This window comes from Hoplias malabaricus, chromosome 18, assembly GCF_029633855.1.
Source record: "Hoplias malabaricus isolate fHopMal1 chromosome 18, fHopMal1.hap1, whole genome shotgun sequence".
Lineage (NCBI taxonomy): Eukaryota > Metazoa > Chordata > Actinopteri > Characiformes > Erythrinidae > Hoplias > Hoplias malabaricus.
In genome coordinates this window covers 18507982-18534444 of record NC_089817.1, presented here as the reverse complement: position 1 = coordinate 18534444, position 26463 = coordinate 18507982, and the positions used below count along the sequence as shown (strand labels likewise).

General features: G+C 39.6%; 1 protein-coding gene across 1 annotated transcript in view; it reads left to right on the top strand.

The window, feature by feature from the left end:
• pom121 (POM121 transmembrane nucleoporin) overlaps positions 1-26238 on the top strand; it is a 29655-nt gene extending 3417 nt beyond the window's left edge. Inside the window, exons 2-13 of the mRNA XM_066651676.1 lie at positions 2062-2268; positions 3942-4106; positions 4489-4569; positions 4764-4938; positions 6994-7085; positions 7214-7293; positions 7660-7781; positions 10275-10374; positions 20022-20423; positions 21149-22501; positions 22668-22760; positions 23196-26238. Of these exons, the coding sequence (XP_066507773.1) occupies positions 2062-2268; positions 3942-4106; positions 4489-4569; positions 4764-4938; positions 6994-7085; positions 7214-7293; positions 7660-7781; positions 10275-10374; positions 20022-20423; positions 21149-22501; positions 22668-22760; positions 23196-23293 (2968 nt within the window). The 3' untranslated portion in view covers positions 23294-26238. The remainder of the gene's footprint in view (positions 1-2061; positions 2269-3941; positions 4107-4488; positions 4570-4763; positions 4939-6993; positions 7086-7213; positions 7294-7659; positions 7782-10274; positions 10375-20021; positions 20424-21148; positions 22502-22667; positions 22761-23195) is intronic.
• Positions 26239-26463: the final 225 nt, after the last annotated feature.

Genomic DNA, 26463 nt, shown 5'->3' with positions numbered 1-26463 from the left:
TTAGAAAATGTATCAAACAAAGTACTGGTGTCAATATGTGCAGTGAACAATGGTGATGTGCGACTGGCTAAATGTGTGATGTGCAACTGATCCTATATATAGATATATTTATATAGTAATAAGAGTGAAAACTGTAAATGATTCCTTAGGGCAAGGATCACCAACAATGATTGAATGAACATTTTAAATAGAACTTGTACACTTGCTAAACAGAGGACAGAACAAAGAAAAAGTTGTTTTCAATGATGAATTTAATGCTATTTATTGAGTTTGTATAATTTATAAATTGATGCAGGCAGCACAGTCAAAAAAATCCTGGGAAAAAGATATGTTAAGCACTGGGTCACAACCTTTTAAGTTTATTTTTTAATTGTTTTGGAATTGCAGCAAGTAATTGTTACAAAAAGATTTTTGCTGGTTCTTTCTGTATATAAGACTTAATTACTCAGCCACAATTGTAGCTATGTCCATCATAGAAACAAAATGATTTCTCAAACAGTAGGCCACTGCCCGAGGGCTTCATAGTCATGCACAATTAGCAGCAGTTTCTGCTATTGCCCTTTACGCAGTAAGGTTTCCGGACTCCCTGAATCTTTTCATTATATTATGAGCTATCTATGGTGAAAGACCTAAATTTTGAACTGACTTTTGACTTGAACTGAGAATCATTGTGAACTGACTAAAAGTTCTCAATAAATATGGCACAAAGTCTAGAAACATGCTTCTTTTGTGCTCAGTCTGGATGACTTCACCATCCATCCATCCATTATCCACCGAGTCCGGGTCGTGGGGGAAGCAGTCGGAGCAAAGAAACCCAGACCTCCCTCTCCCCAGCCACCGCCTCCAGCTCCTCCAGGGGTATACCGAGGCGTTCCCAGGCCAGTCGAGACATGTAGTCTCTCCAGCGTGTTCTTGGTCTGCCCCAGGGCCTCCTCTCCGTTGGACATGCCCGAAGCACCTCACCAGGAAGGCGTCCAGGAGGCATCCGAACCAGATGCCTGAACCACCCCAACTGGCTCTCGACGTGGAGGAGCAGCGGCTCCACTCCGAGTCTCTCCCGGATGTCCGAGCTCCTAACCCTTTCTCTAAGGGAGAGTCCAGACACCCTGCAAAGAAAACTAATTTCAGCCGCTTGTACCCGTGATCTCGTTCTTTCGGTCATTACCCATAGCTCGTGACTATAGGCGCGGGTTGGAACGTAGATTGAACGGTAAATCGAGACCTTTGCTTTTCTGCTAAGCTCTCTCTTCACCACAACGGACCAGTACAGAGCCTGCATTAGTGCTGACGCTGCACCGATCCACCTGTCAATCTCCCGCTCCATCATTTCAGTCTTATTTTGCCCAATTCCAAACTTGGGTATGTTGCAGGCATCACATTGTTTTATATATTCAAAATAAAACAATGTTACTCAGTGAAAAACAATTATTTTGTTAGTTAAATAATATTTCAAGCAATTAAAGTTTGTATTTTATTTTTTCATTATTATTTTATCATTTTGAAAGCTAGATCTTGGCTATATAAACAGTCTTAAACATTAATATTTAGAACGTAATTAGAATTAAATTCCCAAGAAATTGAAGCAAGATATTTTTGCTGAATCATTTATGGGCTTCCTCTCACTGACCAAAAAACCCCACATTGTTAGGTGGATTGTTTACTAAAATGTTTATAGTAGTGAATGTGTGGTGACCTTGGATGGATTGGCGACCCCTCCAGAATGTGTCTCTACCTTGAGCCTAGTGATTAGGGGTAGGTTCTGCACCCATCATAACCCTGAACTAGATAAGCCTCTCCTGCAGTTCAGAATAGTTACAGGGTTATGAGCTTCGTTTTGTTCTTTTCTATGAGTCTTTTATTTATTTATTTTTTAAAAGTTATGTTTTAAGGTCAGGATTTAACTTCACTTCCTCACATATCTCACAAATAGCCTCAGTCTCTACTATGACATGGATATTGGTATATTACATGTGTAGGTTCCTCCGTGTTGATTATTTCTGTTTTCTGCTGTTTTGTGCCCAGCTTTTGTAAACATAGTCTTTTCTAATCCTTTGCCAACAGAGACCCAGTAGCAGGTGGGAGGTTTACCGTCACTCCCCAGAGACATTACCCACTCCAGCAGACAGGGACGTCATCAGTGGGTGTGCTTCCCCCAGCTCAGTGGGATGGTTTCCGCAAGAAGAACATTCTTACTCAGCGCAATACTCCCATTCGCAGTCCTGTTACAGTAAAGATTTCTAGGCCAGATAACCCAGCACGGTCACCATTGTGAGTTACAGCATTACAGCATGGGGGAAAATAGAAATTTGGGCTTTTTTTTGTTCAAAATAATGCTTGTTCCTAACTTAAAATAACTGCTACACATTTTACATATACAACCAGTTACTCTTATAATGAATAGAGGTGTTGGAAGATGCTGTGGAAGTCACTGCTACATCGAGCACTCCCACCACACAGAACAGACACCCACGGGCAGTGCCACCGACTTTGAACACCATTGGATTTCTAATTGGTGGTCCAACAAAATGGCTGGTGCACAATGAGAATTTTTGTTTGTGAAGGACATGACTTTTGTCAGAGTGAGCTGGTTGTCCTGACCAAAGTGTATTTGATGAGGATGGGGATATTGTTTAAGACAAAAAAATAAAAAGAAAATCTATAAATTAATGAGGAAATTTTTAAAACATCTAAATAGTAATTACCTGTGTATGTCTGAATTATGACTTGGATTAATGTGCAGTGTTCCCATTAATCTTTAGAAATTATACAAATACAGATTTTTGCTCCTTAATTTGTCAACAGTAAATCATGCAATTTTATAAAAAAAATGTTATTTTAATGCAGTAAAATATTATTTTAATGCAGTGATCATGTTATTAGGTCAGGGTGATTAAAAAAATATAGTAATGGGTATTACAATATTTGTGTCATTGATAATGTTAAGGAACATGTTCAGTAGAATGTGTGATTGTTTCACTTAAATGCTAACAGCCTGGCAAGCTTGTTAATATTACCTGTGTTCAGGTTGTGAGAAATCGCTCTAAATGTTAGTCTCTGACCATGTCCAAAACTGCGTACTGCTGCTCTGAATAGTATGAAAATATATATATAGCTACCACTCTTAGCAGTACTTTCTGTATGTAAAGTTCTATAGTGTGTTGTTTGGGATACAGCATCTCTAACGTTAATGTTAAGCAAATGCTGTTCTACATCATTATAAATGCAATATTATACTGCCTTCTGGACATAGGAATCAGCGTATAGCTAATATTTTGGGTATGGGTTGGGCTTTGACTCAGCAAATATGCCCCTCACCAATATCAAACTCACTGCCTTTGCTCATTTTGCACAGATTAAATAGTGAGCAACTGAAGCACAGTTTAATATTAAACTTTCTGTGTTTTTGAACATTAATGTTAATGTTGTATCTGGTGTTTATAATAGTAAGCTACTGGTTTGGAGATAGAAGCTGATGTTACTAGAATAAATTAGAGAGTTGTAAATGTGTATATTATTACCTTTTTTGGGGCCGATATGAGACAGGTTTTCCCCTTCATCTGAGATGGGGAATGGTAGAAAATGTTCGAGAACCACTGATATAAAGCTATATATTAAAAAAAATTATCTTGACAGTGTTTTTAAGCATATTCCCCAGGCTTACATGGTTGGAGGGAACACATTTCCAATGTGAAATAAATAAATAGAATACCTTTTGTTAAATGTTCCTCCTCTGATGGCTACAATGTGATACAATCTATAACTTCTGTGTTCACGTTTTTTTAAGGTATTACATTAATATTTATTGTTATAATAGAAAGATTAATATTTAATAGCTCATATTTTTGTAATCCTAAAAATGTTAGTCTGAACCAAGTGTAGTAAATTGCCAAGTAATTTTAGACAGGAAACTTATTCTGTCCTTTGTGCCATATTTCTTATAGTTTTGACCAATTGAACTCTCCTGGAGCCCTCACATCCACTGGGTTTGGAGTCCAAGGTGATCCTTGCTCTAGAGAGACTGTCCTTGGCATGCTCAGAGAGAGCCGTAAACGTGATGTTGATGATGCTGACAAAGGCCATGCAGCTGGGCTAAATAGCAAAAGGAGGTATGAATCTCAGGAAAGATAAGTAGCATTGTTCCCAAAAAGTCAATGTTAAGAACTTTGAACTGCTTTCTGTACAAATACATATATTAATAATGAGCTTTGAATTACTTAATGTGCTGATAGTTGTTCACTACTAAAATATTCATATTTGAACAGGCGATTGTGCCCTGAAAAAATCTTATAGTTTTATTTTGAAATCTTTCTGAAATCAAGACCATTTTCATACAGTCTTTTCATCAACAGACAAATTAAAGTGAAGTTTGATTTTTGGCCTAATTGTTTCTGTTTTCTTTGTTTTCATCTGTTTGTGCACTTCAATAAACAGGTCACAATTTTAAAGCTGTTAAAGTGACGCTGAATATCTCTTACTGTTCTATTTCAGGCGGCATGACAGTAGTGGAAGTTCCCAGTCAGCGTTTGAGCCATTTCTAGCAAATGGTGCACCATCACAGCTTGTGCCAAAGTAGGTTGCATTTTACTATACAGTGATATGATCATGTCAGCATATTTTGTGCTCAAATCCTTTTGATAATTATCATAGTACAGGAAAAAATGCCTTGGGCAGGAAAGAGGCAGTTAAATGTCATAGAGATGATCAAGCTCAAAATGTATGCAGTTATACTGTTACAGCAAGACAAAGCTTTTCCCCTTCCCTAGGCCTGGAAGTCTGAAGAGAGGGCTGAATTCCTCTATGTTGGAGGAGTCTACAATGAAACGATCTCGCACCTCCTCTATAAGTTCAGTGAGTGGTGCTACTGCATCCTGTGGCGTGCCAGGATCTGTCCGCAACCCTATTCGCAGCTCCTATAGCTCCTCCCAAGGTTACCCACAGGTAACAGTCCATGGCTTCTCTGCACAATTCATAAAGCCTGATGTTTGCTTGCCTGGAATAAAGGTGTAATATTAAGATTTTCAGTGATAGAACTGGTATTATTTAAAACATATAATATTGGTATTGTATTATTGTTGTTATTTATCGCTACTTTTATTTTTATTTTTTCAAACTTCTTATACTTGCTCTCCTGACATTGCATCAATTAAATTACAGAAAGCAAAAACTACACTGTGGGGTGGTGCACAGCCTTAAATATTTTTAAAAGATTAAAGTCACTTTAATATTATAAAGTCTGTTTCCTGCACATTTTTAAAAACTGACATAACATGACACAGCAGTGTGGCTGTTATTCTGTAGTATCTTTTAGAATAGCACTGCTCCCATAGCAGAAACTCAACTAAAATCCCTTTCACACATGAACTCTAGAGAAACTCTGGAGTGTCAGGTCTGCAGACGTCCCAGAGTGGTCCTTTCATAATTGTAGCATGCAGTGGGTAATTTGTGTCAGTTCTGTTTTTGCTGTGGGAAGTGTGTTGGGCTTGGTTGGTATTTGAGAAGCACGTGCAGGAGATGCAGCATGAGTCTCCAGAACATTGTGTTCACATGTGCTTACTCAGATTTAAACTTCTTCCTCACTAGGGTGCTTTGAGGATAAAGTTAGCATAAAGACAGAGGATGAATGTTATGGGTTTTGGCATTCCCACATACAGTTCCTCCTGGTAAATGTTACTGTGCATGTATGAAGTAGGCTCTAGTATGAGTAGATGAAATTATAAAGCTTAGAAAACATTCCAAACAGAATATTTGTTTGCTGATTGAACCAGTAAATTGAGATAATGCAGAAAACATTTGTCCTCTCATACCTGTTTCTGTGCAGTTCAGTGGAACCTCTGCTAACGAACGCCTATACTAACGAACTTTCCAAGATAAGAACCGGGCCTTTGAATATTTTTTTCCTCCACCAACGAACCACGACTCTAGAAACGAACCCGAGCCGCCGCCGGCTGGAAATGGCCACTGACCCCAATAGGCGAGTCTCCCAGCACGCCCAGACTTGTTACCCATTTTCTCTCGTTCTCTCAACCCTCGAGCTTTTAAGATTAGCAAATTGTAGTTTTAGCAATTTAGCATTTGTGTAAGTAGCAGACACCCACATTCACCCGCCTACTCTCCGTTATTCCACCCACCCCCACCTCCCGTCATACAGCCAGTGCCTGTGTTACTCCTCCAGCCAGTTGTCACATCTTCAAGCGATGTGTAACCACTTCACTTTTATTTATTTATTTATTTATTTATTTATTTTTACTGTTACCACTGTATTTGTCTTTTATTTTTAGTAATGCTACATGTATTTTTTTTTTTTTTTACTAATTTGAGAGTTTTGTGAACATATAACGGGTGACTTTTAACGGGTGCAATACGGGTGACTTTCAGGGTGGGCTGGAACACATTAATTGCTTTTCCATTATTTTTAAATGGGGAAAATTTACAAGAGAAACGAACTTACGAACCTAGTCACGGAACGGATCAAGTTCGTAGGTAGAGGTTCCACTGTATTTCTAACTTCATGTTTATGATTTTACCAGTTACAACGAAACTAATCAAAATTTGGCTTTTTCTCTTCTTAAAAGGAGAAACTTAACTGTTCCTCTGATTTTTACTGCTCACTGAGTCCAAGGCAGGAACACACCATGGACAGGGCATCAGTCCATTGCAGGGCATTACCCACTCACACCCATGAACAACTTAGCATGGCCAATCAACCTACCAATGTGTCTTTAGACTGTAAGAAGAAACCCGTGCACTCGGATGAAACCCATACAGAGAACACCAAACGACTCACACACCCATGACCGTGGAACTGCATGTGCACCTGGAAGTCTTATTTATAATTCTCTCAACAGAAATCTAATCTCTTTGAGCTTCTAGTCATTGATGACTAAATCTTATAAAACTGTTTTGCGCTTGTTAATACAGGATTTAGAAAAAAAAGCAAATCGAATTATTTCATCTTTTATTTTCATTAACTTAATGACCGTTTTGTACCTACAGAGAAGAGTTGCGTCTAGTTTGAATTTGTCTCCTCTTACAAGCCCTGGATCATCTCGGTGTCAGACTCCTGAACGAGCAGCTAAAAAGCCCAGGTGAGCATAATGGGTTGATAAGCCTGGAGAAAGGGCCTACAAATGCAACAAATCTAAAGGGTTGTTCATGTTTTTCTTTGATTTTGATATTCGGCACGAAACTAAATTATCGTGTGTGTATTATGTAGGGAAGAGGATGCCGCTTCTCCGAGTTCTGTTTCTTCCATAAAGTCTGATAAGACAGCCACTGACCGTACTCCTGGCTCAGGTGAGACTTGTATTAGAATGTTTTAAGTGTTGGCTTACTGGTGTTTTTGCTGGTGGTGTAAAGGAAGCAAGCAACATATAATTAATGCTCAGGTTTTTTCATATCAACAAGGCCTTTATGAATACCTTGGGAAGTGAATCAGGGATTAGTTTGCAGAGAAGGTTGTCTCAAAAATACAGAAATGTGTGCTGTGCTAAAGGTTTTAAAGGTTGTCTCAAGCCCAGTGACTGTGTTAATCTCTGATAATAATGTTTTTTCATTATACATTTATTCATTTCAGTATCCATGGTTGTGGACAGTTTGTTCATAGTGTTCAAAACAAATATAGAAGATATTTGTTTACCAAAAACTGCTTATATCCTTCAGGGAAACACAGCCCTGTGCCTGATGCACCTGTTACATCAGCATCAGACTCTGGAGGAATCAGTGGTAAACGCAAGCGCAAAATCCAGCTGGTATCCACACGTAGAGGAGACCAGATCTCTTTGGTGAGTGGCATGAGCCAGTTCCTGAAGAAAATAAATTCATAAATTCAACATCCATTCCACAGTACAGAAACGGCCCTGTTTAAGGTTATCAATGACCTGCAGATAAGGGTGCCCTTGCCATTTTATTTAGATGCTGATTTCGACATGGTAATCATACTATCATCCTTTCAAGACTGTCAGCTGGGTGTCATTGGTTCCACTCTTGACTGGTTTACCTATCAAGACCCTGGTTTACCTTATCATACCTAATGAATCGAAAAAAGTTTGTTACACTTTCTGGACAATGTTCCATCATTTCTACCATAACACATAGGTCCCTGAAAACTCAGTGCTTGTTCCATTATTATTACTACTACTAGAGATGTCACAAGAACCGATACTTCGGTACTAAGTCGATGCTAAAATTCTGAAATCAATATGGATCTTGTATCCTGTGGTACCCGAGATCTCCAGGCCACACAAGGTAACCGTAACACACGAGGTTACCTACACACTTAAGCTGAGAAAGATAAAACAACAACAACACCAACATGAAGAAAGGCATCGGCAGGAGAAGCAACAGGTCCGTTGTGATGTCAAAAAAAGAAGTTGGAAATATTTTGAATTTGAGTTCAACAACCAAACAGGCTGCAGAGTCATAAAGCCCGATGAGCCCAGGAGCAGCTCACACATAAACAAAGCATGCCAGTGCTTACCTTGGGTTGTCTCGAGACCAAATTTGAGCTTTTACAATGAATAAAACAAATTCAATAAACAATTAAAATATGATCCCAGTGTAGCGTAGACTCGTAGCTTTCTAACAACACATTGGAGACCAATTATATACAGGAGGGGTGTGAGGGAGGCTGCCTCGCTCTACATCCAGTCAGGGTGAAGCGCCCACCTTCCAACATGTCTGGCATTAAAGTAGGTAGAGTACCGGAATAAAACCAAGTAAACAAACAAATGTCTTATATATAATAACTTATATAAAACTTATATAATTTTTTGATCCAAAAAATTTTAATCCCTGGAGTCTGAGGCCTTTCAACCATTCTTGTTGTAATCAGTGTCTTTGGATAATTGAAAGGCACTTTGTAAATGCTTATTGTTAATAATAATAATTTAAGACACCCAGTCCATTGCAGGGTGAAACACTCACGCCTATGGACACTTTTGAATAGCCAATCCAACTACCAATGTGTGTTTTTGGACCCTGCTAGGAAACCAGGGCTCCTTGAGAAAACTCACATAGACACTGACAAAAAATAAACTCCTCAGTCGTCCCGAGTGTTGCCACCTACCACAATTGATTGATCTTTCTGTCATTTAACCTGCTGTGTGTGTATTTAGACTGCTATAGGTGTGTGCATGTACTGAGCGTTGCTGATATTGTAAATAACTTTTCACCACGGAGAAATTCAATCTCAAACTGTTCTCTGCAGAAACTGTGAAAAATGTCAACATGGCAGAGATAGTTGTGTATTTACAGGCATCAGTGCCTATCTGCAAATGCAAAAAGGTGCCAAATTATCAGTTATATCTGCTAAAATTACAATAACACACAGATAACACTAACAAAAAAAGAATTCCACATATTGGCAAATAATATATCGGCCGCCGATATATAGTGCATCATTAAACCCATGTTATTATTCCCCCTTGTGTTTTGTGCTGTGTTATGTGCTGTATGTTCCTTTCATTTTGTTTGATTGTTTGCTGTTTGGGCGGCATGGTGGTGCAGCAGGTAGTGTTGCAGTCTCACAGCTCCAGGGACCTGGAGTTTGTGGGTTCGAGTCCTGCTCCGGGTGACTGTCTGTGAGGAGTGTGGTGTGTTCTCCCCGTGTCTGTGGGTTTCCTCCGGGTGCTCCGGTTTCCTCCTACGATCCAAAAACACACGTTGGTAGGCGGATTGGCGACTCTCCATAGGTGTGACTGTGTGTGTATATGTGCGTGTTGCCCTGCGAAGGACTGGCGCCCCCTCCAGTGTATATTCTTGCCTTACGCCCAATGATTCCTGCCATTAGCTTCTGGAACTCAACTATCTTCCTTCTGTCAGGTGTCGAGTTAGGGTGAAATTTTATAAATGCCTTATTATTATTATTATTATTATTATTATTATTAATTGAAGGCCCGTTTGCCTTCAAAATTGTGAATAGGTTTGTAGGTATATTAAATACAAAGTTTGAATTTTAATTCTTTACCCAGTGTATCAACTGCAGCACTTGTTTCCCACTCAACCCTGCACATGCTATTTTGGGAGGAAACAATGCCAAACAAGACCGTGTGTCCGGCTACATTAAAACCTAGTCAGAAAATATTTTTCCAACACTTTCTTTAATTGATACACCAATCTTCACCTTATCAAACTGTAAAAATATACAGGACATTATTTTTCAGTGGAGACCAAAGTAAATGTAAATCCTTTAATGATTGGGTGAAATTAATCTTTTTTAAGCATCAATTTGTTACTTCATCTGAACAACATTTTAATAAGAACGTCTTTCTCCCTAGCCACCACCCCCTGAGCTGGCTTACACAATCACTGTGAAGGATCTGGACATGGAGAAGAAAGCCGCTCTTAGTCAAATCCAGAAAGTCCTTGAGGAGCCTGGTGAGTGTATATATTTATTTAGGGGCTGGAGGATAGAGTTAAGGACACTAACTTTTTTGCCAACTAAACTTGCCAATGCAAAATTCGGGCACCCTAGTATGGAGATTCTCCGTGCCAATAGACCAGGGGTGGGCAATCTTATCCTCAAAGGGCTGGTGTGGCTGCAGGATTTTAGTCCATTCAGCCACACCAGTCCTTTGCGGATAAGACTGCCCACCCCTGCAATAGGCGAATTTATGCCCATTCTAAAGTTTAGTCTTCAGGTTTGCAGACAGGTGGACTTAATAATTGCATTAGCGTGAGAGTCCACAAGGTGGGTATTCGTCTTGGCAAAAATGGGAATACTGAGAACTTTCTGCAAAGTTCCAGAAAAGCCATCTGCCATCCAGTAATCTTGAAGATGTTTCAGAAGGTACTAAATGTAGTGCAGTATAGCTATGGGCTTATATGAATGAAACAGAAAAGGATTGAAAAATAAAATTTAAGACAAATTAACAAGGAATATTTTAATACAACATTCATGTAGACCTCTTGTGATTATTACATAATTGCATGATCACGATTATTTGAACTAAGAGCGATGATTTGGGCTGACTGTGATCATATAATATTATTTGAATCCCAACAAACAGAATATCAATTAGGTGTATTTCTAAACAAATGAGATTTAGGCTGTGCATATCTCCTGTTTATACTTCTGTCTACATCATACCCGCCAAATGTTTTTGGTTCTGCTGTTCACATTGCCTATATAATATGACCTATATCTGACATCAGTCTGAAAAGATCACGCTCCTAAACTGACCCGCACACAAAATGAATGATGCTTCAGGTGCTGACCAAATGAAGGAATGGGACTGGGCTGGTGTTTTACTGTAGTGCTATATCACAAAACTTCCCTTTTCTTTATTCTAAAACATTATATGTTAAAAAAAAAAAGTACAGTGGGACCTCTACTTACGAACTTGATCAGTTCCGTGACCCGGTTCGTAAGTAGAAAAGTTCGTTTCTCTTGTCAATTTTCCCCATTTAAAATAATGAAAAAGCAATTCAGCCCACCCCAAAAGTCACCCTTTTTGCACTGATATATGTTTACAAAACTCTCAAATTAGTAAAAAAAAAAATACATGTAGAATTACTAAAAATAAAAAAGAAATACAGTGGTAATAGTAATAAACGACTGGCTGGAGGAGTAACACAGGCACTGGCTGTATGACGGGGGGTGGGTGGAACAACGGAGAGAGTAGGTGGGTGAATGTGGGGAGACAAAGCGTAGATACGGCTTAACTTAGCACGTGCTATTTACACTAATGCTAAATTGCTAAAACTACAATTTGCTAATCTTAAAAACTCGAGGAATGAGAGAAAATGAGTCAATGACTCAAGTCTGGGCGCGCTGGGAGACTCGCGTATTGGGGTCAGTGGCCATTTCCAGCCGCCGGCTCGGCGGAGGCTCGGGTTCGTTTCTAGAGTCGGCGTTCGTTGGTGGAGGCAAAAAATACTCAAATGCCCGGTTCGTATCTTGGAAAGTTCGTTAGTATAGGCGTTCGTTAGTAGAGGTTCCACTGTAATAATTAAAGATTCTACAGAATATTAAAACGTGAACTGATTTTTCTTTCACTCTAAGCACAAATTCCTGGGTCTCTCATGAATTCGAGTCTTAAAAGAGAAGGCGAACACAGACATGATGAGTTTAATATTTCCAGGAGCCATATTTATACAGCTTCATACCAACATGAACTATATCAAAATGAACTACTGAAAAAGAATGTGTTCTCTTCTTTGTTTTATTAAAAAAGACACCTTTAGACAAATTTCCATGTGTTTTATTTTCTCATAAATGACAACGTTTTTCTCATAAATGGTAAAAAACCTTTGACCTGGCCATTTCCAACTCCTAAACACCCCAAATGGAAATGAAACAATGCTTTGGAGATTATTCTCAGCAGCCAGCATGACGTAAAAGTCATGAATTCCAAACTGGCTTTTCAGACAGAGTCAAATTTCCACAGATGGACATGGATCATATTAAAGTGACCCAAATCTGATAGAAATTGTCAGATTTAATGCTACTTGTGCTGTTCACACAGCCGCATGAATGACACATCCGTGTCACGTATGACTGGGCCTCTCTACCTGCTATGTGAATGTAGCCTTGTTCCTAACGTATTCCTTGCCCAGAATATGCCAAGCCAGTAAATAACTTTTTTTATGGATTTTTAAGCCAAAGTACATTTGATTTGAGAATTTTTATTTTGAGAATTTGCAAATATCTTGTTTAAACATACAATTTTAAAAGATTCTACTAAAGATTCTACTAGCTGTCTAAAATGAGGACATTCAGTTGTATCATCAAAGTTGCCACTTTTGTATGTATCTATACCTGAGTGACACAAGAAAATTCTTTCAAACCTTTCACAGATATCTGCAGCCAATTCTCCCTTTTTCTGCCTGCATTTAGCTATTTGTCTCCAGTCAGTAGTTTTGTGGCATTTGTGGCTAATCCAGTCATTGAAAGCTTTCCAGCCTTTTTCAATGTTCTGACCTTTGTCACCCAAACCACCCAACTCCTTTTTAGCAAGATGTCTGCTGTCTGTTAAGTTGAGGACTTGGCTTTCTATCATTGAGGTGCAGAGAGTACTTTTTTTTTCTGCGCGAGATCTATAAATTCAAGACTCGTATACCTATATGTTTTGGAGGTTTAAACTCCTTGGACAGGCTGTCCAGTGTTGCTGCATCTAAAGGAACATGGTCAATGTCTAGCCTGGTTTTGGTAATTTCACCTCTCTTGTGAAGTACCTCAGAGGATGTGATTGTCACTAGCCTCATTTGAGCTTTCCTTGGGACAGTCACTTTACCACGCTAGTACTTGGCCTATGCTCAGAGTCCTCCTCAGAAGATGAATGATCACTGCCATCAGAATAGTCAGTCTCTTCACACATGTTGATTGCAGCTAATTGTGAATAGTGTCTGGCTGTTACTGGAGGATTTAAATCTGAGTAACGACTGCTCTTGTAGATGGCTTATTGGTTAAGGATAAGACTGACTTTTACATTGGGCATGTTGCTGTTCAAGGGTTTTCAGTGATCTCAAGTTTTTTAGGGCATTAATAGCAGCTTGTTTATATTTTTTACATTCAATAGCTAGCTCTGAGATCTTCTCAGATTCTCCTAGTCTGTGTTCTAGTGATTGACTGATATGGGTTTTTCGATGGCCGATGCCGATTTTTAGACAGCAGTAGTTGTCTATGGCCGATATGTAAAGCCGATATTCCCGTTCCTCAGGCAGTGAATAAACTTTTTTATTTTTACAGAAAACCCTTCAAATGTGTTAAAAAATTATTTATATAATAATAATATATTATATATAATAATAATAAACTGAAGAGTTAATGAGTCCCATTACTTTTTTTTTCTTTTTAAAATTGTTTCCAGGGGTCTACTTTCATCAGGTAAACTTTTGAGTTGATACCTCCTACTGATTTGAAGTTATTCAGGCTGGAGCAGTGTCTCTTTAGACCCCAAGCTCTTCATAAGAAAAATGATTACTTGTACTGCAAAAATACAGTGTATATATCTTGTCTAGACCTAATGTCAACATCTTAGTGTTTTTCTTTACTTTCTATGAGAAACTTGTCTCCAGTCCCTCACCAAGTGGCCATTTACCCCTCACCAAACAGTAAAAACCCTTAGGTATGGTGTGTTTTATTCTGATGTACTAAGTTCATTTCTGATGTTTACACTTGTTTCTCACTGAGTACAGTGTTCCTTTAAATGTCTAACATGTTAAAAGGCGAGCGCTGCACTCTGATTGGCTGTAGAGCAAGGCAACCTCCCCCACACCCCCTGCTGCATTTAAATGTCCTCAGTGTCCTTACATAACTAGTAAAATATATCTAAGCTTTGAAACATGTTTATTGACTTGATTATTGTTTGTGGAGTTTGTGGCTGCCAAATAGAACCGTTTGAGTCTCTCTCGCCCTGTCTGGGTCTGTTAGGTGCTGAAAACATACCGCTCTGCTGTGCGTTTGTCCCTCCTCCTTGGATGCGCATCGCCATATCTCTGCCCCTGATTGGTCTACAGACTTGATTGACATATCGTTGGAAAGCTGAGAACCTAAGCTATGCAGTAGTAGGTGTGACGTGGGTCCACAGGGATCATATTTTAATTATTTTTTGAAAATGTGTACTATTTTTGTTTTTTGTTTTTTTCTGGAATTTTTTGTTTGGCCAGTACTCTTGACACAAACGTGAGGATTTCTCACGAACGGTTTGACGGAGAGACTCAGATTTAGTCTCGTTTTGAAGGGAACTATCTAAGGTAAGCACTGCTGTGCTATATTTGTGTGTGAGCCGCTTTTGGGCTTTTCAGACTTCGAGAACCCGCGGTTTTGTCATTGATGAGGAAGAAACCTGAAGTTTGGATTATCTTATTTATTTGGCTTAAAATACCTTAGTCTGACCGTTTGATTGGTGTATGATATGTATACGTTACTCAAATATGGCGCTGTGAAAAATCTGAAAATCTGCACTGTCACTAATATTTTTTCATAACAATTTCCAATAACATAGCAAAAATACTTATTTATCGAGTGGGATTATATATAAAATGATTAAATCAATGAAAATCAGTGACTTTAAGCTTTAATTTGGTACATTAACCGTCTACTTTGGACCTGTAGTACTTGAGATATACTGATGAATATAACAATGAGTGATTTTATTTTATTTATTTATTTTTTTTATAGGCGCTGCCAACCAATGAGCGAAATAAGAGGCTAAATAAAGCTGGGTTTCTAGGTTACAGCTATCTACTCAGTCGTTTATGATAGCAGATTATTGAGTTTATGTAACAAAGAGCAGCCAGTAACAAATAGTGAGAGCTGAAGAAGAGAATAATTCATACCGTTTTCTCTGATGAGATGGCATGCAGCTACAGGTTGGAGGCTTGTACTCGTGTGCTCGGTAATGCCGATATATCGGTCGATCACTACTGTGTTCCATGGACTTCAGTTTGTACATCCAGTTCTGCTTAAAGACATAAAGGCACTTTTTTTTTTTTTTTAAAGCAGAGTCATGTTTGATACCATATCCTAAAGCTGATCTACATTCTTCCATTCTGTGTGTGCTGAAAAGTCTTTAGATAAAAAGTACTGACTGCTCTTTTGCTCATTGATGTACTTATTGACTATGATGTCTATTACCTTTTCAAAATCTGATTCAGTCCACTGAGGTATTTCAGTCCCACCCTTAACTAATGTGCTGTTTATATAGTTAATAGGTTTCCAGGAGACTTTACAATATTTATGAGCATTTTGGCCATTTGAAGTCATGGTAAGGCAACACAACAAGTAAACAAACAAACAAAACAAAAGTTTCCCTCAATAGCTAACAGTAACTTTAACTACAGTTTTTCCCCCAGTTAAAGTATATAACAGCCACAAAATGGCCAAAAGTTTTTACCAGTGACACACCTGTGTTTCAAAGAAACACAAACAGGCCTCTTTTGGTCAGAAAATACCAGTCTTCCCTCATATAGAGGGGATAACAGTAACAGCAGTTACAAACTACTGGTCTTCCCTCACCCGAAGGGATAAGAGTATCAATACAGTTACAATTTCAGGATACTTTTTCTGACTCTTATTCCTTATATCCTAGTCTGCAGAGGAGAAGGTTCTGCCAGAATTTGTCTTAAGTTTCTAATGGCATTACTGAAGGATTCAGTATGCCATCCGGGTCGTGGCACTAACTTTTTAGAAATTTGACAGGAAGAGTCAGGAGACTGGAGTTCGGCGTTGACTGGATTTTATGTATTGACAGGATCATGTATGAGTAATACTGGGTGATGGCAGTCTATCTCAGGATGATCTGAAATTTGGAGACTGGAGGTTTCCTCAGGTGCATGCAAAAAAGCACGGGCACAGCTAGGTCATCAGTTTGACACAGTTCAGTCCATTCTAGGGCTGCAACAACTAATCGATTAAAATCGAGTGTTAAATAGTTGGCAACTAATTTAATAATCGATTAGTTGGCTCTAAGTTATTATACACATGGGTACAGTTGCTACACGTGACGAACTCTGGAAGAAAGGTTTGAAAAATGGCGGAGGCAGTCACAGCAGAGGATAATGTTAGCACAAGCAGAGAGAAAAATGTACGACCCAAGTCATTAAAAGTATGGGAGCACTTTACATTAACGCCTTCAAGGAACAGCGTTAGGTGCAAAATGTGCACAGCTGATCTCGCATGGCACGGCAGCACAACATCACTTCATGAGCATCTGAAAATGAAGCCTGTTGGAGCTGTGTGTGAAAGAGATTAAGTATAGTAAGTTAATTCTACTTTTTCCTCTCACTCAATGTTCCTAGAGCCTGCTAGAGTAGTTAAACAACATTTGTTTTTCTTAGTACATTGATATTACACTCGCGTTTAGCGAACAAGCCTTAGCATGCCCCCGAGTTTTCTCTTCCACCTTAAATGTGTCAGCTCGACCAGCAGTGCCATAGTTTTAGTCAAGCTAACGTTACTTAAACAAGATGTCTCATTTTTAGTAAATTTATATCACTCTTGTATTTAGCTAGTTTTCCGTTCCACCATAAATGTGGCAAAACATTTTTTTAAATAATTTATTTAAAGCCTTTTTCAAGGTCTTTTCTGACTGACATTGCGTGTTAGTGTTTGAGTATCGCAGCCAAGTGTATATTAAATGACATACACTGTGTTAAATATTGATAAATATAAAATTAATGTAACTGTTGGGTTAATTCTTCATGTAAACGCTAATTTTTAATAATGGTAGGTTGTGTGTTCCTTATACAATTACAACATTAGTTCTCTAAAATTTTAAATATCTTAACAATATCTGATCATATGTGTTAGATGAATTTCCCTTTTATTCTCAGCACATGGCAGCATCACCCAATATCCATTTATGTAATTTCAGTTTGCCTGCATTGTTGTTTGCATTTTAGATCAGTAGTTATTAACTTAAAGATGCATGTTCATATCTATACTTTCTCCCTCACCTCAGATAAAAACAGCCCAGCATTGCTGACTATATTTTGAAGAAGATCTGCACACTTCAGCAAGCAGCTGTTCTCACTGATGGTATCCTGAATATGCTAGTAACAGACAGGAAACCAAATTTGGCTTGTCTTCCTTTTTATCCGATTAATAATCGATTAATCGAAAAAATAATCGACAGATTAATCGTTTATCAAAATAATCATTAGTTGCAGCCCTGGTCCATTCCCAATCCAGTCTGTTGCTGTTACCAGTCCAGTATGTTCCCAAACCAGTCTCACACCAAATATTTTAGGAGGGCCTTATATACATTGGAGAACTGGGGAAAGGGAATAATAAGAAAAGTTTGAGGGGTAAGGGGGATGAAGAAGAATATGGGAATTGGGGGAGCAGTAAGAAGAAGAAGAAGAATGAGAGGAGGGGTAGGTGTGATAAGGGTGATGGTCAAAGAAAGGAGATAAGATAGAGGAAGAGGTGTGAGAAGAGGGGTGTGATTAAGATTTAAAATTTCATGATTGTGACATCCCTACATTCATGTACGTAATTTAGTGTCTATTGTGGAATTGCATCCTTTGATTAGCAGTTAGTTGCACAACCTCACAAAGTTGATGTGAGTGTTTTAAGCTTAAGAGAATGCCACATTGTGTGTCCAATCCAGTGCTGAAAAAATAACAGCTCCATAGTGCATGGGAGTTGGGTGTCTATATTGGCAGTATTAGAAAGAGCCAGGGAACAAGCATTTATCCTACAAATTGAGATTGAATTGACCTGCAATTTCACTGCTGGACTCCCCTAAATTGTCCTCAAGTCCTACCATTTTGGCTGTTGAACACAGCAGCTGTTTTTCACACAACCAGCGAGGCAGATTGATTCATGCTGGTCTATTCACAGATGATTGCTTTCATGTCCACATTGCTCTGGAGCACAGGTGATTCCTCCTGTTTGCCTCCAAAGGGCGAGTACCAAGTTTTTTTTATTTATTTATTTATTTTGAGTCATTTGGATTTTCTTAACAAGGTGTGTGCATGCAGTCCTGTTCCTCCTTATGGCTCAGGGACAAAGTTTCTGTCTTATTGTGTCATTTGGCTTGTGTGCCCCATGAGGAGAACGCGCGACATACAGCCTCAATTTGCTGCAGCACATGCAGGCACTGGGGCTCACAGTGAACTGGGACAAGTGTGTGCTAGTTCAGACACAAACTATTGATGTGGAACACCAGACTGAGGCTAGACCCATTGTGTCAGAGACACACGCTTGTCCACATTTCAGAAAAATGTGTTCCTGCCAGGCAGCACGGGGGCACAGCAGGTAGTGTCGCAATCACAGCTCCAGGGACCTGGAGGCTTGTTAGTTTGAGTCCCGCTCTGGGTGACTGTCTGTGAGGAGCTTGGTGTGTCCTGTCCGTGTGGGTTGCCTCTGGGTGCTCCAGTTTCCTCCCACAGTCCAAAAACACACGTTGGTAGGTGGATTGGTGACTCAAGTGTCCGCGAATGTGAGTGTACGTGTTGTCATGTGAAGGACTGGCGCCCCCTCCAGGGTGTATTCCTGCCTTGCTCCAAATGATTCGAGGTAGGCTCTGGACCCACCGCGACCCTGAACTAGATCAGCGGATGCAGATAATAAATGACTGAATGAATGTGTTCCTGCCATTAGCTTCTGGAACTAAACTATCTTCCTTCTGTCAGGCATCGAGTTAGGGTGCATTGTTTAGGGTATGCTGTCAGAGCAGCCCAGGGTCACGACCGACTGGCAGGCTTGGGGTCACATTGCACTAAGGGCTGCGGGCAACATGTCTTACCCTGAGACATTTTCTTCCCATGCTTAAAGGGAGGCATGTGTTAGTATGCTGAGTTAATATGTTGATTTATTATGTGAATCATGTCGGTAGAACAAGATTCCGAGTGTTGTCCAGAAATTTTGGACATGGGCTTATCTGAGATTACGGTCTGAGGGCAGTGCACATGGCTGGCACCTCCACCAATGTAGCAAACGCCCTCTTTTGCCACACCCTCCATTCAGGGATGGAGGAGACTGCATCCCCATGTGAAACAATTAGCATGGAAGTTATTTAGGAAGGCTCAGGTGGATCTTGTGCCTCACGGGACAGGTCGCACTGTCCCCTGTGGTTTTTCCGATGGGTTGCAACAGACAGCCCATCCTGGCCCTTGACTGACCACAGACACTGCTCTATGCTTTCAACCTTTTGCTGCTTCTTACAGCTATCTGGCCATCAAAAGCCATATTGTTTTTCTTGTCTATGGGACACCAGGGGAGCTACAGAGACATTTGCATTTGCTCTCACAGCTGCACAGGCATGTGTCTGTCTCAACCTCAACCGGAATGACTGAGAATGTGGCCTTTAGGCCCCCTACTGGACTAGTTGTGTGTTCCCCCCACTGTATACTTAGATTATAGACAGGGCAAAAAAATGCCCATATGTGACTTTTCACAAACATTGTCAACCCAGAGATTTGGCCATAAAATTGTTTTGTTCGATGCCAACTTAAATAGGCAAATCCTACTCGGTTCCATCTTTTGAAAGGTCTTGCTTAAAACCACATTTAAAAACAACCATATCTTGCTCTCTCATTGTTTAAATAATTCAACTCTTCTACCCCCAAACCAGAGCCAGAGAAGCCAGCTCCTGAACCAGCTCCTGCTCCTGCTTCTACTCCCTCTACAAGTCTTTTCTCCCAGCTCCAAGCTCCAGTATTCTCAAACAAAACCACATCTGTTGTGAATGCCCCCTCTCTGGCGTCTCTCACCACCCCTCCTGCTGTACCTACATCTGCCTCCACGGCAGTCTCTATCACAGCTCAAGTGCCAGCTTCAGCTCCAACCATTGACCTTACCGTGACTCAAGCGAGCACAGCCTCTGCACTGACCCCTACCACTAGTCCTCCTGTGACCACAACCACTTCAGCTGCCCCAGCCCCTGTACTGGCTAACCCACTACTGGAATCGCTTAAGAACATGAAGAACAACCCCCTGCTTGGTACACTTTCCCCACTGGCTGCAACCTCTGCAGGTAATCATTCATTAATGATGTACTTAATAATAAAAAATTATATATTTAAAAAAAGGTACAAATTAGTGATATATAGTAAAACCATGACTTGAGTAAATCAACTAATGGATTTTCCGAGATACTCTGCCGTTGCTCTTTTTCTCCTTTATGACACAGTTACGAGCAAGCAAGATTACACCACCTGACACTAAGTAGCCCAGTGAGCTTTAACTTCAGTTGGTTATCTTGCCGTGCAAGCACTTCTATCATGTCCGTTTTTTGTAGCATTAAGTGTAGAATAAGCGCAAGAGCACAAAAAAAATTCCCCCAATCTCCTCCACCTCCGCCAGCATTTGATCTTCAAGGTAAACACACTTAATAGAACCGGTTTATTTCTTTATATTTATTTTTATTATGTATTCTTTTATACATTGTTATGTATAAAGTACATTTTTCTTATTTAAAAACGCATAACAAAAAGGGTGTGCTTTTTGGGAGGCTGGAACAGATTAATAGCATTTCAATTCATTTTAATGGGGAGATTTAAAAGGCACAGAACGAATTAAACTCGTAAGTCAAGGAATTACTGTATTTGATACATATGTAAGGGAGAGACTGTGTTTACATGTTTTAAAACAAGTTTTCCAAATTGTTTTATCAGTAGTGACTTAAATAGTTTATGACCACTTCTCTGATGCTTTTTTTTCACTCCATGTTTTCACTTCTGTTGTCACTTCTGTTTGTAGCTCTAGCAGCACCTGTGTTGGTGCAGACTCCTGCCCCCAGTGCTTCTATCAGTTTAAGCACCGGCTCTGTGAAATCAGAACCAGCCCTTGTAGCTCCACGGCCCACGATAACAACCTTGCCTGCCCCAGCCACTCAGCCAACCACATCCTTGCCCTCTGCCTTTGCCCAGATACTGGCCCAGCCACTGCAACCAAGAGAGAGCAGCCTCTTCAGCACTGGGTCTGCAGCAAAACCTGCACCTGCTGCACCAACACTCATATTATCTACTGGATCAACTGCTCCTAGAGTAGCTGCTAGCACCACAGCCGGTCCTGCACCATCTGTTTTTAAGCCCATTTTTGGGGCAGCAACCACAGCACCAACCTCAGCTGCAGAAGTCAAATCTACGCAACCCACTTTCAAGCCTATTTTCGGCAGCCCTGCTGGCAGTGGTCCCAGTGCTTTTGGTCAGCCAACTACATCTGCTCAGACTGCACCAGCAACACAGAGTGCTAAATCAGTGTTTGGGAGCCTTACCAGCTCCCAACCAGCAGCTGTTTCTGTTGCTTCTTCCACCCCTGCCACACAGACTCCTGGTCAGTCTCTGTTTGGAAGCTGGGGCACTACATCTGCTGCTCCAGTTCCAGCTGTAAACAGCACCTTTCAGTTTGGAGCATCTTCTACACCCACCGCCTCAGGTCTTAGCACCAATACCACCACCAGTAGCAGCAGCACTAAGTCCTTTCAGTTTGGTGCTTTAAAGCCTGCACAGACTGCTGCCCCAGCAGCTCCTCAGAGCACATTCACATTTGGTCAAACACCTGCAGTGCAAAATTCTACCACAACCCCCTTTGGAGGTTTTGGGATGGCTAGCAATATTATCACCACAACAGCAAGCGCCCCTACTACGCAGGCCACATTTGGTAGCTCATTCAGCACATCCACCTTCTCCAATGCACCTGCTGCAGCAAAGCCTTTCACATTCAATTCAAACAGTGGGAGCAGTGCGTCTGCACCTTTTGCATTCGGAGCAACCACAAGCACAGCAGCACCTACCTTTGGGACTACTAGTCAGCCTACATTTGGCAGCACCTTGGCTGGTTTTTCTTTTGGGAACACCACCACCCCATCAGTAGCTCCAGCTTTTGGAGCCACCACACAAACTGCTGCCCCTGTCCCAGCCCCTACCTTCACGTTTGGAGCAGCCCCAGCCACCCCACTGAATTCTGCCCAAAGTGCACCAGCTCCAGCATCCGGAGGGTTCAATTTCACTGCATCACTGTCAGGAGCACAGTTTGGAACACCTGGACCTGCAGCACAGACTTCAGGATTCTCATTTGGAACGAACAATGCTGATAGCAAGACTGCTTTTGGTGAGCACCTAGCTTTTAATAAAAGCTGAAAACGTTTTTACAGAATATCTACACAATTTGCTAGTATAATTTGTTGCTTAAGGTGAGGTCAGACATTGCAGCATGTTTTGTGCTTTGAATACATATGATTGTTTTATTTGAACATATAGTACACTTGTTTGTACAGGAACATCCACCCCTGCATTTGGCACTGGGAGTGGTCCCATCCCATTTGGTAGTCCTGGGACACCTGTCCAAGGATTCGGTACCCCACCTTTTGGTAAGTATAGCATTTGCTAATTTTCTTTCCAATCATGCTTTAGGACCAGTTCTTCATTGACAGGTAGTACTCACCCAAGCACACAAAATGCCACCTACCAAGATAGTAGATATGACCAACACTTAGCACCACTATAGAGCCCTTTTTCTTTTACTTATAAGATTTGATTAAACCTTCTTTCTTTTTAAATTATGCTTTTAGCCTCTCTAACACATGTATAGTAACCCAGAGGAGCTTTGTGTGAATGTATTATATTTGTACCAGATGCATATGTATGCATGCATGCGCCAAACCTGCACCGGACCTATATCATAGTCCAGATGTGAAAACAGCTTTAGTTCAAATTATTTGCTGCTATTTTTTAATATTTTATACCTATAATTTTTCCCCTCCTAATTTTGAGTAATATTGCATGAAGTTGTTTGTGTTTTATAGGCACTTCTCCAGCCACTTTCTCAATAGGTGTGGGCTCCAAGCCTACTGGGACACGGCAAAGACTGCAGGCACGCAGACAGCATGTGAGGAAGAAATAACACTGATCTGAGGCGTGTCCTTCACCCTCCTCTTATGTATTTGGACTAAACCCCTTCTGAGTTTCCCAGCTGCTGCCACTACCACAGCCATTGCTGCTAATGAAGCATTATCAGGCTTTCCACAGAATGCATCTGACCAAATTCAGCTGTAGGCTCTGTAGTCAGTTAAGGCGGGTCAGATTCTGAGAGATTTTGAGACTTTTTGAGATTTTGAGGCTAACTGGTAACTCTATCCCTGTTCTAAGACAGGAGAGATCAGAACACCCTGATCTTCTGTGAAGGGTTTTTGGACAAAGATCGCTAAATGTTGTACTTGACACAAAAAAAAAAATAGGACAATAGACAATTGAAAACATGGACATATAGGGGAATATACGGCCAAAAGAAACTGAATCTGATTTTGACAGTTTGCTTTTCAGGTTTTTTTTTTGTGTTAGTTTGGGGTTTTTTTGTTTTAAAAAAAAAGCTAGCTGGCCATATAACCTACATTTTTATATGCTCAGATTCATGTTACACTTAAAAGTGCACCCTTTTTTTTTTTTTTTAATTTGTGCTATCAACTTTCTCAGCAGTACAATATTCTTTTATGCTTTTGATCATTGACTGAAATGCTTACTAGGTTTCCATATTCCAAATAATGGTAAGTATTCTATATGTTTTAGTTGAAAAATGCAAAGATGTTCTACTTCACTTGAATGCATTGAGTTGCAAAATAAAGTTATTTGGTATTTTTCATTGCTTTTTCTGGCAAATCCCTTTAAAAATGATTGGAAACCATGCGTTTAAAAACTGATCACTTGTCAGACACATTGAAATTAAAATGTTTAAACCAAAGCAGATGATTTGTGCAACAAGCATATCTCTGTTTACCACCATTGGATATTTGACTACCTCACCTATATTAATCGTATTACAGTAATGGATCTTACCTCTCTATTAGTTATGATACTTTGATCCTGCTTAGAATTTTTTAGGTGTCATTTAGGAATTAATATTCCATTATCACTAGAACAGAGATCAGGCTTAATTCTTGGTCTATAGCCATTATTTTAATTATTCTGTATGTTTCCTTAGTCATTGCTGTCTTTTCATTTGGAGTTGATACCTCACTTCTAGTTCAGATATGGCTATATTTAACTGACTGACTTGTTTTCTGGGTATGGATTGTTCCTGCTTGTGTATCGTTTTACATCAGCTAATAGTGATTCCCATGTCATTGTTTCGTGTTCAAAAAGCCCCATCATGCTGTCTTTCATGTTTTGAATGTTGGGCATATTTTTAACTCCTTCACACAATCTGTCCATTTATTTTATTATTCCTTATTCTGTGTGCCTTAGTGCATCTGATTGCAGATTTTGTGCTGTGAACGATGAAAATAAAGGCAAATAGAAGGCGATTGGCAAATAATATGTTAACTTCTATTTGGCCTACTTTTTTTGGCTAGATCTCAGGGTTACGTTCCATTTTAAAGTTGTTCTCTGCATTTCTCCAGAGCTTGGTGACAAATTTTTTGTAACAATTGGAATATAACAATGTCACAGATGCCAAAAGTACTACATACAAGTATGAAAGCACAAGAAGGTGGCTTTCATTATAAATGAATATGGAAATTGAATCTTATTATTTGAAAATGCAGAAAGTCCAAGAAAGGTGTTTTTTTGTGCATGCACATTATTCAAGACTTAGCTATGTATGTATGCTATGGCTTGTGCATGTTTGTGAAATGTTATGAATGAATACTACTGTCATTCCTTAGGGATGGTCAAAGGTCAGAGTTTAAAATTAGATGGTTTAAGATGAGGTTGATCTGGTTATTATAGTTGACCACATGAGCCCCTTAAATTTTGCAGTCTTATCAAAGAAACTCAGGTGTATATCGAGCATTGCCTTTTTCTTTCTTCTGAATTTTTTTTTTAAACCACTTATTACCATTGAGTGTTTATTTACAGAGTACAGGAATCAATATATTTCAAAAAGCACAAATTTCCCGTCCCATTTGTTGACCTTGTTAAAATCACTGACATTAAATTTCTCTGTACACAATAGTGTTGTCACCTTAGCCCTTAGGATGGTATTTTTCATGTGAGTCTTAACTTACTAAATAGTTTGTAAACAATTTAAACGTCTTTGTGCCCATATCTAAGGGAATGCACCAAGGGACCAGGCTTTTCATTGTTGCTGAGCCGTACCAAATAAACTGATCTTATTAGACACACAGACTGTTGAGAAAATGAGATGTATGCTGAGAGCTGGTTATCTCAAGCTGTGAGCGCTGGGGCAGTGTATTGTGCATTTAAGTTTGTTTGTTTTTGTTTTCCATGACCTTGCTGTAAGCATTTTATGATGGCATGTTTGCGCGTGTATAAATACATTTATGAGTCAAAGAGAGTATGAATGTGTGAATGACTGGAGCAGCGTATTAGAATAAACTCTCCCTGCTCGTTGTGATGGTATGTACTGGTTTTCAATTAAAAAATTGAAGTCTGCTTGGTTTAGTAAAAGTGTTGACAATTACTCGAGTGGGTACAAGACCTGACGGTGTCAGTTCAATATTTTTATAGTACAGACAGAACTGCTTTCTATACAACACTGTCTTTGCATCTAGGTTTAGCCAATCTTATACCCAAGCTGGCCTGGTGAACATTATGTTGACATCATCACACCCTGAACACACATTTCCTGGCAAACTTGGCAGTAGGCAGAATATTTTTTTGGAGACTAGTGTTCATAATGTAACAAAATTATACATACATGAATTTGAAAATAATAGTGTAATCTAATTGACTATAATATATTTTATTTAACAATTATTTTTCCTCAGTATTTCTGCTCATTCTTTTCACATTTCAGTATGACATTTCTCCAAGCCAGCTTTTTATTTCAAAATGTGTTTGAGGATTTGCAGGTCACCCAATCAAATTGCACTATAGAGAAGAGACTGTGAGGGGGGGGGGGGGGGAGAGTAAGGTTTAAAGTAGGTTTAGCCAATGAATGGACTTAAAGAATAACATTAAAAGTGTTTTTATCTTGTTAACCTGTGTCTGTGGTCTTTTTAAATGCTATCCTTAGCATGATTTTAGTCAATATCATGGTTGAGCATTTCCACTTTGAAACTGTAGTCTTCCAAACATGAATCTAGATAAGCTTTAATCTGTCATAAACCTAAGGAA